General features: G+C 57.1%; 5 protein-coding genes across 5 annotated transcripts; 2 read left to right on the top strand and 3 right to left on the bottom strand.

Moving 5' to 3' along the window:
• Positions 1-16: 16 nt before the first annotated feature.
• Positions 17-3,416, top strand: SPRG_03211 (hypothetical protein; the record flags this gene model as incomplete). Its single annotated transcript, XM_012341800.1, has 12 exons — positions 17-171; positions 214-339; positions 390-666; positions 713-849; positions 897-1,399; positions 1,450-1,633; positions 1,682-1,963; positions 2,010-2,558; positions 2,633-2,804; positions 2,855-3,002; positions 3,054-3,253; positions 3,300-3,416. The coding sequence occupies 12 exons, from the start codon at positions 17-19 to the stop codon at positions 3,414-3,416; spliced, it is 2,850 nt and encodes a 949-aa protein (XP_012197190.1).
• A 637-nt stretch (positions 3,417-4,053) lies between these two features.
• SPRG_03210 (hypothetical protein) lies at positions 4,054-7,547 on the bottom strand (the record flags this gene model as incomplete). The annotated part of the gene is made up of 11 exons (XM_012341799.1): positions 7,395-7,547; positions 7,224-7,349; positions 6,909-7,176; positions 6,723-6,856; positions 6,188-6,675; positions 5,954-6,137; positions 5,623-5,901; positions 4,648-5,563; positions 4,481-4,598; positions 4,217-4,428; positions 4,054-4,170 (listed from the first exon to the last, which is right to left on the bottom strand). Exons 1-11 carry the CDS (start codon positions 7,517-7,519, stop codon positions 4,054-4,056), a joined length of 2,967 nt encoding a protein of 988 aa, XP_012197189.1. The 5' UTR covers positions 7,520-7,547.
• Positions 7,548-8,269: 722 nt separating this feature from the next.
• On the bottom strand, positions 8,270-11,931 carry SPRG_03209 (hypothetical protein). The gene is made up of 12 exons (XM_012341798.1): positions 11,719-11,931; positions 11,550-11,675; positions 11,222-11,498; positions 11,032-11,177; positions 10,835-10,978; positions 10,424-10,788; positions 10,184-10,376; positions 9,847-10,128; positions 8,924-9,791; positions 8,748-8,871; positions 8,499-8,701; positions 8,270-8,443 (listed from the first exon to the last, which is right to left on the bottom strand). The coding sequence occupies exons 1-12, from the start codon at positions 11,883-11,885 to the stop codon at positions 8,327-8,329; spliced, it is 3,012 nt and encodes a 1,003-aa protein (XP_012197188.1). The 5' UTR covers positions 11,886-11,931; the 3' UTR covers positions 8,270-8,326.
• Positions 11,932-12,274: 343 nt separating this feature from the next.
• On the bottom strand, positions 12,275-14,252 carry SPRG_03208 (hypothetical protein; the record flags this gene model as incomplete). Its single annotated transcript, XM_012341797.1, has 11 exons — positions 12,275-12,533; positions 12,591-12,607; positions 12,661-12,692; positions 12,742-12,818; positions 12,871-13,007; positions 13,058-13,161; positions 13,212-13,385; positions 13,438-13,620; positions 13,664-13,810; positions 13,859-13,929; positions 13,979-14,252. The coding sequence occupies 11 exons, from the start codon at positions 14,250-14,252 to the stop codon at positions 12,406-12,408; spliced, it is 1,344 nt and encodes a 447-aa protein (XP_012197187.1). The 3' UTR covers positions 12,275-12,405.
• A 61-nt stretch (positions 14,253-14,313) lies between these two features.
• SPRG_03207 (hypothetical protein) lies at positions 14,314-15,298 on the top strand (the record flags this gene model as incomplete). Its single annotated transcript, XM_012341796.1, has 3 exons — positions 14,314-14,700; positions 14,747-14,814; positions 14,871-15,298. 3 exons carry the CDS (start codon positions 14,314-14,316, stop codon positions 15,220-15,222), a joined length of 807 nt encoding a protein of 268 aa, XP_012197186.1. The 3' UTR covers positions 15,223-15,298.
• Between the last annotated feature and the right edge of the window lie 414 nt (positions 15,299-15,712).

Here is a 15,712-nt window from a genome sequence, read left to right as displayed (position 1 = left end):
CGGACTTTGCCTTTCGATGCGGCTCAAGCGGGTGCGGGCCCACGCCCGGCGCCTCCACGCGCTCTTGATCAAGCCTCGGAAGCGCGACGAGAGCTTCCGGCGCTGGGTCGGGCGCAACCTCGACAAGTCGATCCTCGGCGCGATCATCGATCTCTTCCAAGCCTTTCTCGGGTACATGACTCTTCGCTTGTGTTTGGCGTTGACACATGCTAGGCTCATCGTCACGGGCCTCTATGGCCATAAAAACTGGGCTGGCTGGGACAACACACCCGACGCGGCGGGACTGCGCTATGTCCACGCGCTCATCGGGTCGGTCTTCCTCTTTGACTATTGCCTTCGGTACGGTTGGATTATTCCATGCAAAGACAACACTAAGAACTGGTTCGCAGATGCTTTGCGGCCGACAACCGTCAGTCGCATGTGCTGGCGCCGCTGGCCATCATGGATTTTCTCGCGGTTTTTCCGCAATTTACCGAAGTCGTCTTCTCCGACGCCACCCACGAAACCCATGCGCTTTGGTTTGGCGCCGTCCGGACGCTGCGACCGTTCCGAAGTCTCTGCTTCTTCCGGCTCGTGCCCTTTACGTCAACGGCCAAGCAGCGCGAGTCCGTCACGCTGGTGATCACTGTGACGTGCATCATCATTTGCTTTGGTGGTATGCAACAGGTATCTACTACCGTCTAGGAGGTTCTGTGGCTCATACCTTATCTAGGCAATCGAGGCGTGTCCGTGTACCACGCGCGGCGCCAACGTCACGCAGGCCATGCGTGCCGTGCAGGCCACCGACTGCCAGAACCTAACGTTCTACAACGCCATCTACTTTGTCGTGATTACAACCGCGACTCTAGGGTACATGCTCTACAATGGTCAATAGTGTCGATATGATTTTTGGATAGGTCGGGCGACATTGCACCCAAGTCGCAAATGGGCCGACTTGCCGTGATCATTCTCATCATTGCGTCCAGCCTTCTCTTGCCGCTTCAAATCTCGACACTCAGCGACGTTCTGAACCGAGAAACCGAGTACGACAAGGCATTTACGCACCGAAAGGAGAAGCACCCACACGTGCTCATTTGCGGCGACGTCAACTCGGGCGCACTCGACTTCTTTTTGCGGCAATTTCTGCACCCGACCAACATGAACTGGAAGGACAAGGTTGTGATTCTATCGCCAACACTGCCATCCAGCAACCTCAAGCGCATTTTACTGAACGGCGCGTACGAGCAGCGCGTCAAGTACCTCCAGGGCTCGGCCATGTCGGACGCCGACCTCCAGCGCGCCAGTGCGTCGACTGCGCGGCTCTGTTTTGTCTTGGCCAACAAACTGTCGCCGGACGCCGACCAGAGCGACACGGCGTCCAACTTTATCACAATCTCGCTCCGGCACTTCAACAAACACGGTGGGACCCTACCCCTATATCTCTACTTCTGACAAGAAGGGGTACAATAGTCCCTATTTTCGTCCAAGTGCTCAAGTCGGACAACATAAAGCACGTGTCGCTTTCGGGCGCCAACAACATCTCGTGCGTCGATATGCTCAAGCTCGGTATTCTTGCGAAATCGTGCTTGATGCCGGGCACGGCGGCCTTGATCTGCAGCATTCTCTTCACGCTGCGGCCCTTGATTGACCAGCGGTATGTCCATTTTACGTAGGGTTAGGGCGAGGGCGATGTGTGAACTAGGGACGGGTCGTGGCCGGCCGAGTTTCTCTCGGGCTGCAGCCAGCACTTGCACGAAGTGCATTTGCCCGTGTACCTGGACCGGCTCGTCCCGTTCGAATTTTTTGCCCACGTTTTGTACCATGAATATCACATGGTGCCGATTGGCGGCTGCGGCGGCGACGGCTCGTACTTTCTCTTTACGCCGTCGCGCATCCTCGGCGCCGACATGGTGCTCTACGTCCTCTCGTCCGACCTTGACGCGGCCCTGACCGTCGCCGGGCTCGCATTGCCGACACTGCAAAAGTCGTCTTCGTCTTCGCTACCGTCTTCGCTCACCATCGCATTGTAGGTACAAGGCGCGGGTGACCAACTTTGACAAGATCATCCAAGCGTGGAATCGCACGACGTTTTCCACCAAATTGAAGACAGCAGCACGCGCGTCGCGGGCGTCGTTCAGCTCGTCGGTCAAAGCGTCCATAACGCGCGTCGGATCGCTCTCCAACATCCTTCGCCCCGGCTCGACGAGCGCCAAGCCCGAGTCCACTTCCAAGTCGCGAGCAGGATCGCGTATTAGCCCCGTCATGCCCTATTCGTTTGTCGACGACGAGACTCTAACCGCGCGCACGAGCGAGGTGCCGTCGACACCGTCGACACCCGCGAACGACGACGCACCGCCATCGTCGCACGAGTCGGGCGCGTGTTTTTTTTTACCCACGGCCCTTGCACGCCACGTGGTGCTCTGCGGCATGCCGCATTCCCTCCACGACTTTATCGCGCCGCTGCGGCAAGAGCGGGCACCGCCCCCCGGCCTCGGGGGCACGCACCATTTGAGCAATGTGCCCATTGTCGTGATTGCACTCGCCCGCATGACCCCGAAAGAGCACGCCGCCTTCACCACGTACAGCAATGTTTTTTTGTTCAAGGGTCGTCACTCTCGCTGCCGACGCTCCTGCGCGCTCGCGTGCATACGAGCAAGAGCATTGTGATTTTGCGCTCGTGCGGCAGCACGGTCCGCAACAGCAGCGACCTCATTGACCAAAACCTTGTGGATATGGACGCCATCACCGTGCATCGGTTCATATCGGATGTCTGCGCCATGCACACGCCATCCGAGCTGCCTCGCCCCATGATCCTCATCGAACTCGTACGTGCTTTTTATGGATGAAGTATCGGTGATGCCGACGTGTCTTGTAGAGTCGACCCAATAGCCTTCGGTTCCTACGTGATGAAAGCGGCGCCGTGGACGACGACGAGAGGGCGTCGATGAAACGACTCACGCGACTTGTCATTTCCCGCGCCGACGATCCGCTCGACAATATTTGCCACCCGCTGTATGCATCCGGTACGCCCGATGCGCATCCCTATGCACTATCGTAACGCGAACATTGCCTAGGACATGTCTTTATTGCGAATGCGCTGGACGCGCTCATGGGCAATTGCAACAAGTACGGCAGCGTCATTGACGTTGTGCAATTGCTCGTGCTTGGCGACAACTCGAGTGGCGCCCCGTGCGCGCTCGACCAGATTGACGTGCCGCGGACGCAGTGGGGCCGGCCGTACATTGCAGCGCTGGAAGCGCTTTTGAAACACCATGTAGGTCGATTGGGATTCATTCGTTTGTCTCGAATGACGCGTTTAGGGCGTGCTCTGTCTCGGCGTGTACCGCGTGCGGGCAGAAAATGCCAAATTTGTGCATATCAACCCACCCCCCGATGTTATCCTCAACGCCCACGACAAACTCTTTGTCCTTCGCTAGTATCCTATTTAACTGCAATCATACTGTAAACCACACCGCAGCGTGGTACGTCCAGCAAGTACACATCGGCGACCTCTTGGACGCAACGAGTAGACAGTAGCAAGGGCCAATGCGACGTCATTGACACGAAGCATCTGGCAACGAGCCTTGCCGCCTCGAACCAGCACTCCCAATGGCTGGCTACATGGCTACCGGTTAATTGAACGTCTATGACCTGACTCGCGCGTCGTACGAGCTGAAGTTGCACTTGCGGGCCACGCCGTTCGGTTGCAAACTCAGCGCGGGAACGCTGAGAGACTGCATACCGCCTGAATCCAGTACGCTGAGGAGGGGGCATAATATGTGGTCTCGGCATGGTCAGAATTTTTCCGTGGCCGAGCTTGCGACAGCCATTGCATCTCGTCGCACGCTCAGATACACGTGTTAGAATGATGACGGGGCCTTCAATCGCCAGGTGAGGTCCAAGGTTTAGTTGTGTATCCCAGACTAACCTTACATTCCCTTTTTCCCTCAGGGTCCCTCGCCGACTGTCGCTCAATATAAGACTTCCTTTAAAAGCGAGATGCCCGCCAAACTGCATTTGACATTCTATCACCAAGATACGCGTACGACAGCCGGGTTTGAACTGGGGTCTGATCTATTTCAAAACAAACACAAAATCCTTGGGGCCCAAGACGACGTGCGGCGGTGGGTGGAGTTGGACAAAGTAGTGCTTAGGCGGTCGCAAGCGGTACAGTCCAATGCACAGCGTCTTCTACACACACTGTGAGAGACGAAAGGTCCTTGCATAGCATCAATACATGTTGCAGCAAAAACGACTCGAAGAGTGCGTCGTACGTTTGGCCCCAAAAGAGGATCGGGACCGGCACTTGGCTAAGCGGGGACGCATGGCCACTCTCACCGCGCACACCCTGCTCGCCAAGCACGAGCAAGTGCACGAGGTCGATCGCGCTGCCATGGACGGTACAGGCGCCGAGAAGCGCATCGAGCATCTGTGAAAAGAATACATCGCCTACAACAAACGAATTTATGAGACGACGATCCACGCTCCTAGACCAGTCAACCGGCCGCATAGAGCGGATGGCAAAACGGCCGCAAAAAGTCCGCCTCGTCCGGGTGCACGATCGGCGGCGCGGAGTCGTCGTTGGCATCTTTGAGGAACTGCAAGCTCACCGGTCGTTGCTACGCGATGTATGGATGCCTCGAACCGACAGATTCCATGTGGACCCACCACTTCCACCACAATCGAGGGCGGAACTCCGACGGGGTCGCCGTAGAGATCGCACACTTGGCGCAAGAAGCGGTGCAGCGAGAGTGCCTCCGTGTCGGCCACGTACCCCGTGCTGTCGTCGTCTTCGAGGTTTTCGCTCGAGGCAAGGAGGACGATCGTCTTGGCCGCAAATACCTTGGCGTGGTGCGCGACCTCGATCGTATGCGGCGAGCCTTGCACGTGGTAGATGTCGCCGTACGTTGCGATCCGCGCGTGGAGTGCCTCGGCCATTGGCGTCGGACTCACAATGACAATGGCCGGCGCGGCCTGGCCGGGAATGCGAAGCGGCTGGACAAAGTCGAGGAGCTGGCTCGGCGCGCCGCAGAGCACAACGTGGCCACAGAGATTTTGCGGTACACGCAGACCCAAGAAGGACTGGAAAGCAGCAATGTGCTGAACGTGCGAGAGGCGCTGAACTGGCAGCATCGAGCGCCGATGGGAGCCCGCCACGCGCATGGTCGATAGCATGGGCACAAGGTGTTTCTTGGTCGATGCGGGCGCCGCGGCGGGGCTCACCGCACTCGCTTTGGGCCCTTCGCCCACTGCACTCGCCTTGGGCCCTTCGTCCAGCACAGCGACGGACGGACCAAGAGTAGGGCGCACGCGAGTACTTCCCTCGCATGCGACTGACATCACGTATGTGTCGATCGAGTGCGGGACCACTGCGTTACGCCGCCCCAAAGGCAGCGCATTGGTGTTGCCTTCCTCGCGGGTGCTCACCGAGCTGCGCTTGGTGCTGGCGCGGGAGAGCGTTTTTTTCGGCGGAAGCGGTACCACGAGGCTCGTGCGGCGCGTCAGCCGGCGAAATTGGGTGCTAAATGCCCGGAAATTCCACGCTTGCACAATCTTGTCAAACTGCGGCAAGAGCCTCTCGTACCTACACCCTCGTGTCAGTGAAAATGGCTTGAAAACGCGATGGGAATATGGATGATTCACCGCTGCAGCATCAGCAATGAAATGTCTTCGACCTGGCTTTGCACCGACGGCGACGTTGCGAGCACAAAAATCGACCACGTCCAGCGCACGTGCGCCGTCGCGGGGAAGAGCCGATGCGCGTCACCATCAAAGACGCCAATCGGTAGCATGTGAAATTCCCTGAAACAAATGTACGCCCACGTGGCAAAGGGGACGAGGCGATCGAGAAATTTCGGAAGTCCACATTGGTAAATCCGGTACCGAGCGCCCCATGCAAAATCGTGGGCCCACGTACCCGTGCTAGGAACGAACAATATTGTCCGCTTTGAATATGCATTGTAGACAATCGTACCTGGCTCGGTCCAGGCGCGGCGACGTAAACAAAAGACTCGAAATGAGGCCGAGGATGCCGGGGACCACGCACGCTTTGGCCAAGAGACCGAGCTTGAGCTGCTCCATGCACACGACGTTAGTCGCGCCCGAGAGCATCACATGCTCCAGATAGTCAGTGCCAACAACTTGGGCAAAAATGGGCACTAGACACCATTCGTGTCTTTAGCTCTCTAAAAAGTGCGGGTTCGAGTACCGTTCTTGTTGCAGTGGCGCAGCGAAATCGTAAAGAAATTGGTCGCCGTGTCGTCCAGCGGCGTCCGCGTCAGAATGTAACAGGCGCTCGCCACCATAATGCTGGCACGGTGCAGATCGGCTTGCAGCATCGGCGACCCCGAGAGGTACACCACACGCGGCTCGTATCTCGGATGAAAGAGCAGACGCTGGAGCCCGCGCGATGGCGGGCCCGGCGCGAGCACGACGACGGTGGTATTCCACGTCGTTGGCGTAGCGTTGAAAAACATGTGCAGAAAGCACTCGAGCGCACTCGGCGAAACGTCACCGAGCACAAGCACGTGTGAATTCGCTTGAGGAATCGCTCGGTAGGCGCGGTCGTAGGCCGATACGCGGTTGAGGACGTCGCTGAGGCGCGAGATTTGAAGCGAGAGCCACGCCCCACTGACGCCAATGAGAAAAATCACGAGCGCCTTGCCTGTCGAGCTCCTTGGCGCAATGTCGCCGTACCTACGCACTGGGGTGATCCATTGTTTTGTGCGAAAAGGGAGGTGCACCCCAGTGTCGAAATAGTGATGACAATAAAGTACATGCACGTGTAGATCTCGAGCACTTGGCACTGCGCGTGTCGCGGCTGCGTCTTGGCATGACCACATGCGTTGAGCTCGGTGCACGGACACGCTTCAACAGCCTAGAGAGGCATCGAGGATCGATCCGATGACCACGCCTGGTCTCGTATGTACTTGAAAGAGACTGCCAAAGACGACGATAATGCAAACGACACCGAGCGCCAGCGTGCAGATTTGTCGCCACTTGGCGCTGCGAATCAGCCCCAAAGCGCGAAACGTGCAAAGAAAGCGCAGCGGGCGCAGACTCTTGAGGCTCACGACGAGCGTATCGTAGTGCGCGTCGTCCAAAAGCAAGTCGACGAGCTGGGGCAAAATCGTAGCACCTTCAACAAGCGGTAAAAGCGTCAGCGCGTAGCGTACGCGTTCGTCGGCTGCGTAGATCCTAGAGAGCAATGTCAACCTAGACAACAAGCGAGAAGAGGTGTCTACCGAAGGGTGTAGTCGGCCGCGTAGAGGCTGCCCATGGCCAAGTGCAGGTACTTAAGCCACAAAACGTCCTTGGTCGTGGTCCAAACGAGCCAGTTCTTGGCACTGTACAAAAAGATAGCGAGCACCCTAGTCGATGTCGTTGAGATTGGGTTGGGCGACACCATTTCGTACGCCAATGCAAAGTGGAGGACGTTGAGGATGTCGGACGCGAGCGAGTAGGTGAGGTTGCGCACGACCCATTCGCGCCGCGATTCGCCCGGCATGCGCCGCTGCAGCAGCGGTCGGTTGCGAGCCATGTCGGCCCCGGCTTGAATGCCACAAGACTATTTCCGTCGTATAGTGTCGGTTGGCGCTGCGGTTTTGAAGCATCCAATATTAAGCTCCAATGTCAGTTAGATCGTAGTCTTATTCGCTTTCATTGGTTTTGCTGATACATGTATATTCGTGATTAGCCACATGTTTCTTCATTGTTAACCACGTCGCGGTACCTCACTTTTCAGTTGGAGGTAGGATGACCCTAGAAATAGGGCCCTTAATCCGTAAAAACTCGAAAACATTCGTTTCAATAACAATATGTACGTCGTACTATTGGTTCAATTCCGGTCGCGTTCAGAAAACATACTAGCACTAGTAGTTCAGCACATTTATTCCTTCAATTTCTCGGTAGCCGACGACGACGAGGGCCGCCGTAAGAGCCCAAGCAGCCTCGTCTTCGCTGGCTTCTTCGGCTGCTCGCCCAACCCGAGTGGCCGCGCCAGCACCTTGTTCCGCGGACCGCGCTCCTGCCTCCGCCTGCCTAGATCAAGTTTCTCAACCGAGTGTACACGACCAAGAAACTCCAACAATTTTATTAAGCATGCCATTATACTGGACGACCCACTTCGACAAGAACGACGAGTGCCGTTTGTCCCCTCGACAATGACCCTTCTTCTTGTGGACGTTACGACAAAGCAAACATATGTTTGCATTCTACATAGAGTAACATTTTCCATATGTTTACGGTTCTGATGCCGTTTCTTGGGTGATATGCGAAATATACTATGACGTTGGTTGCTCCCGTTCATCATGGGATCATACGATTGTATAAGACATTACTCGCTTTCTCATCGCACAACAAACAAACGATCGTGGGCGCCCAAGACCATCTCGGGCACTGGGTTGATGTACGTATAGTGCACCAACGACGTCCTCGCGCGAAAGACGCCGAGACACAGCGTATCCTAGCACAACCGACGAGACTTGGACCGACGTCAGAGGTTGAGAGAAACCACAGACCTCGTGCAGAAGGAGCGCTTCAAAACACGCTGTGTACGACTGACCGATCAGCGTTGCGGGCACTGGCACTTGGGTCAACGCCCGAGGCTGCTCGGTATCATCCGGCTCGCCAAACACGAAGAGGTGGAGGAAATCAATGCCGCTGCCGGTCATTTTGCAGCTGCCAAGGATCGCATCGAGCGCATTCGAGACAACAATATGACCTACTCCGACCAGACGTTAAACCGTAAAACGTCATCGTTGTCGTACCGCCAGCAAACAGCGGGTGGCAAATGCTGTCGAGGAGCTCATTGGATCGCTGCTTTCCACTTGTTGTGTCCATCATGTCCTCGTCGTTAAAGGTCTTCAGGAACCGGACGCTGCTCGGCCGGCTCTAGCATGGACCATTCTCGTCCATTTTCCTCAGTCTTTACAATGGACCGTACCAGCTCAATGACAATTAAGGGGCGCGGCGCGTTTTCATCGATCGAGGTCTCGCAAACTTCCGTGATGAACCGATGCAGTGTGATCGCGTCTGTGTCGAGCATGTTGTGGTCAATAACGTCATTTGATTCGGTCTCCAAAGCCTCGTCGTCGTCGTCGACGTGCGGCGGACTCTGTGCGCAGCTGGCCAAGATGACAACGCTTTTGCTGGCCGTGACGCACGCCAAGGAGAGCGTCGCTTCCGAGAGTGGTGACCCACACACGTAGTACACTTGGTCGCGACGGCCGAGCCGGGCAAACATGGCCTCGGTGAGCGGCGCGCTGCTGACGACGACGATCGGAAGCACCGCGCCAAGGGTGGCGTTGCGCAGCGGCAAGATAAAGTCTTGGAGGGCGGTCGGGAGGCCACAGAGTACAATGTGCCCACGTATTGTGTCGGGCACGGCGGTGGCCAGAAACTTGCCGTAGGCATCTGTGGCCGCTGCTGGGTAGCTTCGGTCGCGCAGGAGCGCGGTCGCAAAGAGTGGGCCTTCGCCGTCCTCGACCGATGACGGCAAGGCGAGTCGTGGCACGCGAGGACATGTCTCGTCAAGGACAGTCACTGGTTCGGTCGGCTCGGTTACCAAAAGACCAGCGTCGCTCACAAATGAGTCGACGCGCGAGAGGCCGGCCTCGAACGCGGTGGCGGGCCCGCAGCGGCTCGTGCGCGGTACAATGGAGCTATTGCGGTGCGACTGGTGCGAGCTCGCTTGCGTGATCGACGTCCGCGCCGAGAAGAGCCCACCCTTGGTAGTGGTGAGCTTGGTTGTGAACGTGATGAAATTCCAGGCTTGGGAAACGTCGTCAAACGTGGGCAAGAGAGCTTTGTGTCTACACAATGAGTGAAACATCTATCTACGAAACTGTAGACAAAAAAGTGTCGTACTTTTGGAGCATGGCCAATGTGATGCCGCGCACGTGCTGGCGACACTGGGGCGTCGTCGCCAGCACAAAGAGCGTGTGGCTTGTGCGAAGTCGCTCGGACGACGGAAACAACCGGTACCCGTCGTCGCTATCGTACATGCCGACCAAGACGATATGCAGCTCCTTGAAGAGGAGGTAGGCGAAGAAGGCAAACGAGACGTTGCCTTCGAGAAAAGTGGGAAGGGTCACGTCATAAATGTTGTGGCTCGCGCCACCGAGGTACTCGTGAACCCATGTCGCTTGCCTACATCCCGTCCATGTCAGATACTCTCGACCGACAAGCACATCAGAGTACGTACCCCGCCGCATTAAGACGAGGCGGGCTCGTAATGCTAAAGAGGATCGACGTCAAAAGCGCGGGGAGGCCCGGGATCAAGCACGACTTCGCCAGAATGCCCATGACCAGGTGGTCGATGCACAAAATGTTACTCGCGCCCGAGAGCGAAATGTGGCGAACATTGTCCGTCTTGCCGACTTGCACAAAGAGTGGAACTAGGTAATACGAAATGAGATCCATCTCGATCGCAAACCGATCGTACCGTGCTTGTTGAAGTGTCGCAGCGAGATCGTGATAAAGTTGGCGGCCGTGTCGGCCGCGTCGCTGTCGACGGCGCGCTTGTCGACCATGACGTAGCAGGCTTTCGCGACGCCCGCCTTGGCGCGAAGCAAGTCGGTGCGGGACATGGCCGAGCCCTGGAGGTACTTGACGCGCTGCTCGTACGCCGGGTCCAGAAGCACGCGCTTGAGGTTGTGCGATGGCAGCGTCGGACACAGAATAACCACCTTGTCCTTCCAGTTCATATTGCGCGGGTGGAGGTACTCACGCAAGAAAAAGTCGAGTGCTGACGCCGTCACGTCCCCACAGAGCACCACATGCGGATGTTTTCTTTCCGACCGGTAAACGCTTTGTCGTACTCGGTCTACAAAGGTAGTTTCAATCATGTATCGACTGATCCACGCAGTTGACGCCTACTTCGCGGCTCACAACGTCGCTGAGTTTGCTAATTTGCATGGGTAGGATGACGCTCGAGACGATAATGAGCAGCGTCACGCTCACACGCCCGAGCTGTGACTTGGGCGCAATGTCGCCATACCTACCCAGCATCGACGCTCGCATCTGCCGCACGTCCAGGTAGGAGCTAGCTACCCGAGCGTCGCGATCGTAATCACGACAAAGTACATGGCATTGTAGATCGAGAGATCTTGACAGCGCCCCGACGTGGTGTTTTTCTGGAGCACCGTGCACCGGCTTGGGTCCGGGACGTTCGACTTGCACGGACACGCCTCGATGGCCTACATCCGTGGATTGATGATACATTGATAACATTGTATCGAACCTGGCCAAGCGCGCCGAAACAAATGATGATGGCGACGACGCCAAAGAAGAGCGTGCCGGTCTCGCGCTGCTTGGCCGTGCGTGCAAACGAGAGGAGCCGAAAGCAACGGAGGCACCGAAACGGCATGAGACTCTTGAGCGCGGCGTAAAAATTGTAGTTGGCTTCGTACGTGGCCGGCGAGATGAGCACGTCAATGAACTGCGGGTAAATCGTAATAAAGTCGGCGAGCGCGACCGGATCGACAAAGAAGGCGACGCGGTCGTCGGCCGCATAGAAACTAGAATTTCACGCTCCGTCATCAAAAGAGTGAACGACAAGTTGACGATACCAGAGGGCGTAGTCGAGGGCGAAGAGGACGCCCATAAAAGCGTGGACGAGGCCGAGATTGGCGCTGTCGACGCTCGTGTTCCACATGTACCAGTTCTTGTCCGTGTACAAGAGCGTCGCAATGAGCCTAAGAGGATGCTCCATCGCCGCGTTTTGGTAAGAAAGAGTACCCCATGCCGACTTGGACGATATCGAGGATCGACGAAAGGAGCGAGTTGTCCATGTTGCGCGCGACCCAGCGCCGGAACGTCTCGCCGCGCATGCGTGGCTTGATGAGTTTGCTGCGCACGCGTATGTAGACTGCGCAGAGCCCGAGGCCTCGTCGCCGCCGGCTCATTGCGCTGCTGAAATGGCGACGGTTCGAGGCTAAATGCGGCGAGAACGGCACATCGGTTGTCGTCCCGCACGCGTTATAACGTTTCGGTGTACTAGTACTATCTCATAAACGATACTTTGAATTGCGATTGACATGCAGTTCCGTCTTAGGTGTCGCTTTGACGGGCCATCACGGCGTCACACAGAAAGGTCCTTCTTACACACATGGCCCGCATTCGTCGTTGTGGCGTCGGTCAAGACAAATACATCAATTCTCCTTGTAAGTGGAAGAAATGGGTCAATTTAGTTTAATGAGCAGAGCTCGCTGGAAGAAATTGTCTCATCTTGGCCTGTGATTGTCCTTATTTGTGCCATCACGACATCAATCATGAAACTCGTAGTCATTTTGCAAGGGTACTAGTCTGGAGCCAAACGATTGAATTTGAAAATCATCCGCCAGTGTTGACGTATCGCATCGTACACTGGAGCAATGAGATAGAAATGCCCGTCGACTGTGTCTATCATCGATCGAGAGGGATTTGTCACGACGTGGGAGCTGCTGCTGCGATCGCATCCGGAAAGTACAAGCAGCAAAAGTCCGACTTGCCGAGCGCGAGCAAGTGCCGGCCGTCTGTTGGGTGCCACCGAAGGCTCAAGATGGCCAGCGCTTCTGCGCAGACGGAGCATTTGCATCAGTCTTTGCCAACCACCAATTCACGTGGCCTACCGTCGGCAACTTCAATCCTATCATTGCAGTAGTATGTCAATAAGAAACGCACTACGAAAACAAGATCTACCACGTCACACCGGCCGACGACCAGAGACAGACCTACACAATCGCTTCCACTGCATATGGCGCTTTTTCAAGCGCGACGTACGCGGTTGTTGGCGCAGGCAAACGCCAATGTACTCGACGTCGGGCTCCATTTAAAGGTCTTGATGTGTTTTGTCAAGACTAACATGGACATTGGAACCTCCCGTTGAAGACGCAAGGTGCGATCTCGTACCGAGGACGGCGTGGAGCTCCATGGTCTGCGTCGTCCAGATCCAAATGTGATGCGGCATGTTGTCATTCCGCGTTGCAAGCAGCGTCGCATCATGGTTCCAGGCCATGGCACCGACGCCCAGCCGCGGCGACTCTTTCCTAGTCCCTCTTGTCCAGACATGCTCAAAATCTCAGATGATCTCGCATACATTGGGTCGGGCTGCACGATCGTGACAGAGTGGGGCAGCGACGCGGCTCGAAACACGAGGTGCTTGCTCGATCGTCCTTGGGTGACCTCTTCATACACCATCACCTACGCCCAAGGAGACCATCGTACGTTGGCATGTCCAGGACGGCGTGTACCGGATCGGGCCGGGCGCGCGTCGCGACAATGCTACTCGGGTGCTCGAGCTCCGCCACGGGCTTGTAGTGCATGTGACTCAGGATGCGCACGCGCTCGTCGTAGCTCCCAACGGCGAGGAACTGCCCCGTCGGCGACCAAGAGAGGCTCTTGACGCCCAGTGCGTGCTGGTACGCCTGTACACCCATGTCATCTTCGTCTGCTGCGTGGAATCGTCGCCCGTCGCACCTCGTAGCACTGGAGGAGAGCGCCGTCCGGCGCGTAAAAGAGCAGGCGATACTCGAGAAACGTATCGCGGACGCAGATCGCGCGGCCGTCGGTCGTCCACTGCACCTCGACGAGATCGTAACTCGCCACGTCAAAATGCGACACCATCTCCCACGACGCGACGTCGTAGATGCCCAGCATGTCCTATCGCAGCTAGCCGACGACACTAGAAGCTGCAGGAAGGTACCTTGCACTCGGCGCGCTCGGCGACGGCCAAGTACGAACCATCGGGCGAGAAGGTCATGCCGTCGGTCCCCAGCTTGGGCTGGCGAATCACATACTTGGAGGCATCGACGAGCGACCACACGGTCGCGTGAATGCGGAAGTCCGATATCTAATGACATGATGATCAAGAAGAGATTGCAAGGCGCAGGCGTCGTACCGTGATGATGTGGCGCGTGTCGGGCGTCCACTTGGCGCCAATGAGGCCGCAGATCCCTTCGGCAATCTTGCCTACGCATCGCGAGCCTAAGCGACGAGACGCATATCGGCTACGAAGTACACTGCCACGTCGGGTCGGTCACGGAGAAGACTTGGACGAGCGCACGCTTGTACATGGCGCAGAGCACGAGGCCATCGGCGTCCATCGACGGCGCCCACTGCACGCTCGAGATGATGTCGATGCACGTGTAGACCTGCACGACGGCCATGTTGAGCGTCGCATCGCGGATGCTGAGCCGCGTGTCCTTGGCGATCCCGAGGTACCGCCCGCAGCTGCTCCAGCTCAGGAGGCCCGCGCTGTGCGGCAGGAGCTGGCTCACGTTCGTGCTGCTCATCACCAAAAAGCCTAATTAGGATATCGGGGTCTCCGATTGGGCTCGTATCCGGATTTGAGCCATGAAGCGGCGGATCGAGCTGCGCGGTCTCGGGCGGACCACCAAGCTCATTTGGTACGAAGGAACCTCGGATCGCATGCTCGAGGCCAGCGCCAAGACGCTACTGGGGCTACCTCTCGAGACGCGCATCCTCTTGCGCGACCATGACGGCGACACCGTGCCCGTCGCTGGCTGCCTGCCACCTGGCACGTACGACGTCGTCGTCTTTGACGCTGCACCGCCGCTGCCCGCGGACGAGCCGCTGCCCGTGGACGCGATCGCGCTGCCAGACGATGCGCCTCTAGCAGCGCCGCCTACGCTGCCGCTGTACCGCGCCGTTTTGGGCCACAAGCGGCAGCGCACGGCGTCGGTCTCGACGACCATCGGTCACTTTATCGAAGTCTTTACGGTACTACATGTCCTGCGATGCACGCTTGCGATGACCGTGGTTGTAGGTGCCCATTGCCGCCAACGACGTCATCAACTTTGTGCCCAACCATGGACCCTTTGCCCTCCATAGCCTGTACTGCTACGGATGCAACACCTCCAACCGACGATGACGATGCTATCGTGTTCTAGGTACTCGGCGCTCGTGCCCACCGAGTACGATTCGCCCGACGCCACGTCCTTTTACAAGATTGCGTCGTCGGCCGTCGTCCTCGATCGACAGCGTGCGATCCGGTACTATGCGATCCCGCCCTCGGACGTCGTGCTGCTGCCACCGGCCGGGAAAGGGCCCATCTTGCGTGCCTACTTGACGACGTCCCGTCTACAAGCACTTTCGATCGAGTCCAAGATGCGTCTTCGCAGCCTCGCCGAGGTGCTCAAGCAGTCGCCCGACGATCTTCTCGCAGCGTTTCATCGCTTTCGCCGGCAGTTTACGCCCATTTCCAAGGCGCAATACACAAAATTCCAGCAGTCGACGTCATGACGCACAACATACGTACTGCCATCCTACCAACTGTGTTGCGACGAATGAACGGAGTATGTGCTGGCCAAAGGACGTGCTTCGTGCATCTTGGTACTCGATGGCGAGCATGGACGAGGAAGCAACGAACGTGAGGACGTCGGTTGCATCGACAACGTGCATGCTGGGTGCTAAGGCCATGGGCTCGAGCTCACGGGCGACTTGAAACGCTGTAAAAAATGTACCATCATGTGCCAAGGAGATGTTGCACCTCTTTGGATGGAGGCCGCTTGCAGTCGTCGACGCAGGGGCCTGTTTTATAGAAGACATGTCCCAATGTCCCACTCGACCGTGTCAAGTAGGCCACAGACAGCGTTGCACAATCTTGGCAAGTACTTCCTGGATGATCGTCGTCGACACGGTATCAGTTGCAGTACTAGTTCACAGTGCCACAATGTGCGCACACGCTGCCACGTCATGGATGGCTCGTCTAGATGGCGAAAATCCTGGATCC

This window comes from Saprolegnia parasitica (assembly GCF_000151545.1).
Source record: "Saprolegnia parasitica CBS 223.65 unplaced genomic scaffold supercont2.8, whole genome shotgun sequence".
Lineage (NCBI taxonomy): Eukaryota > Oomycota > Saprolegniomycetes > Saprolegniales > Saprolegniaceae > Saprolegnia > Saprolegnia parasitica.
The sequence above is the reverse complement of the archived record's forward strand: the minus strand, read 5'-3'. Positions and strand labels throughout refer to the sequence as shown.

Coding starts and splice junctions, on each gene's coding strand:
- SPRG_03209 (XM_012341798.1), bottom strand. CDS start 11,885: ATGAGCCGGCGGCGACGAGGCCTCGGGCTCTGCGCAGTCTACATACGC. Junction 11,178..11,221: donor GTTTCGGCGCGCTTGGCCAG/GTTCGATACAAT, acceptor CCACGGATGTAG/GCCATCGAGGCGTGTCCGTG. Junction 8,702..8,747: donor CCACCCGCTGTTTGCTGGCG/GTACGACAACGA, acceptor TGGTCGGAGTAG/GTCATATTGTTGTCTCGAAT.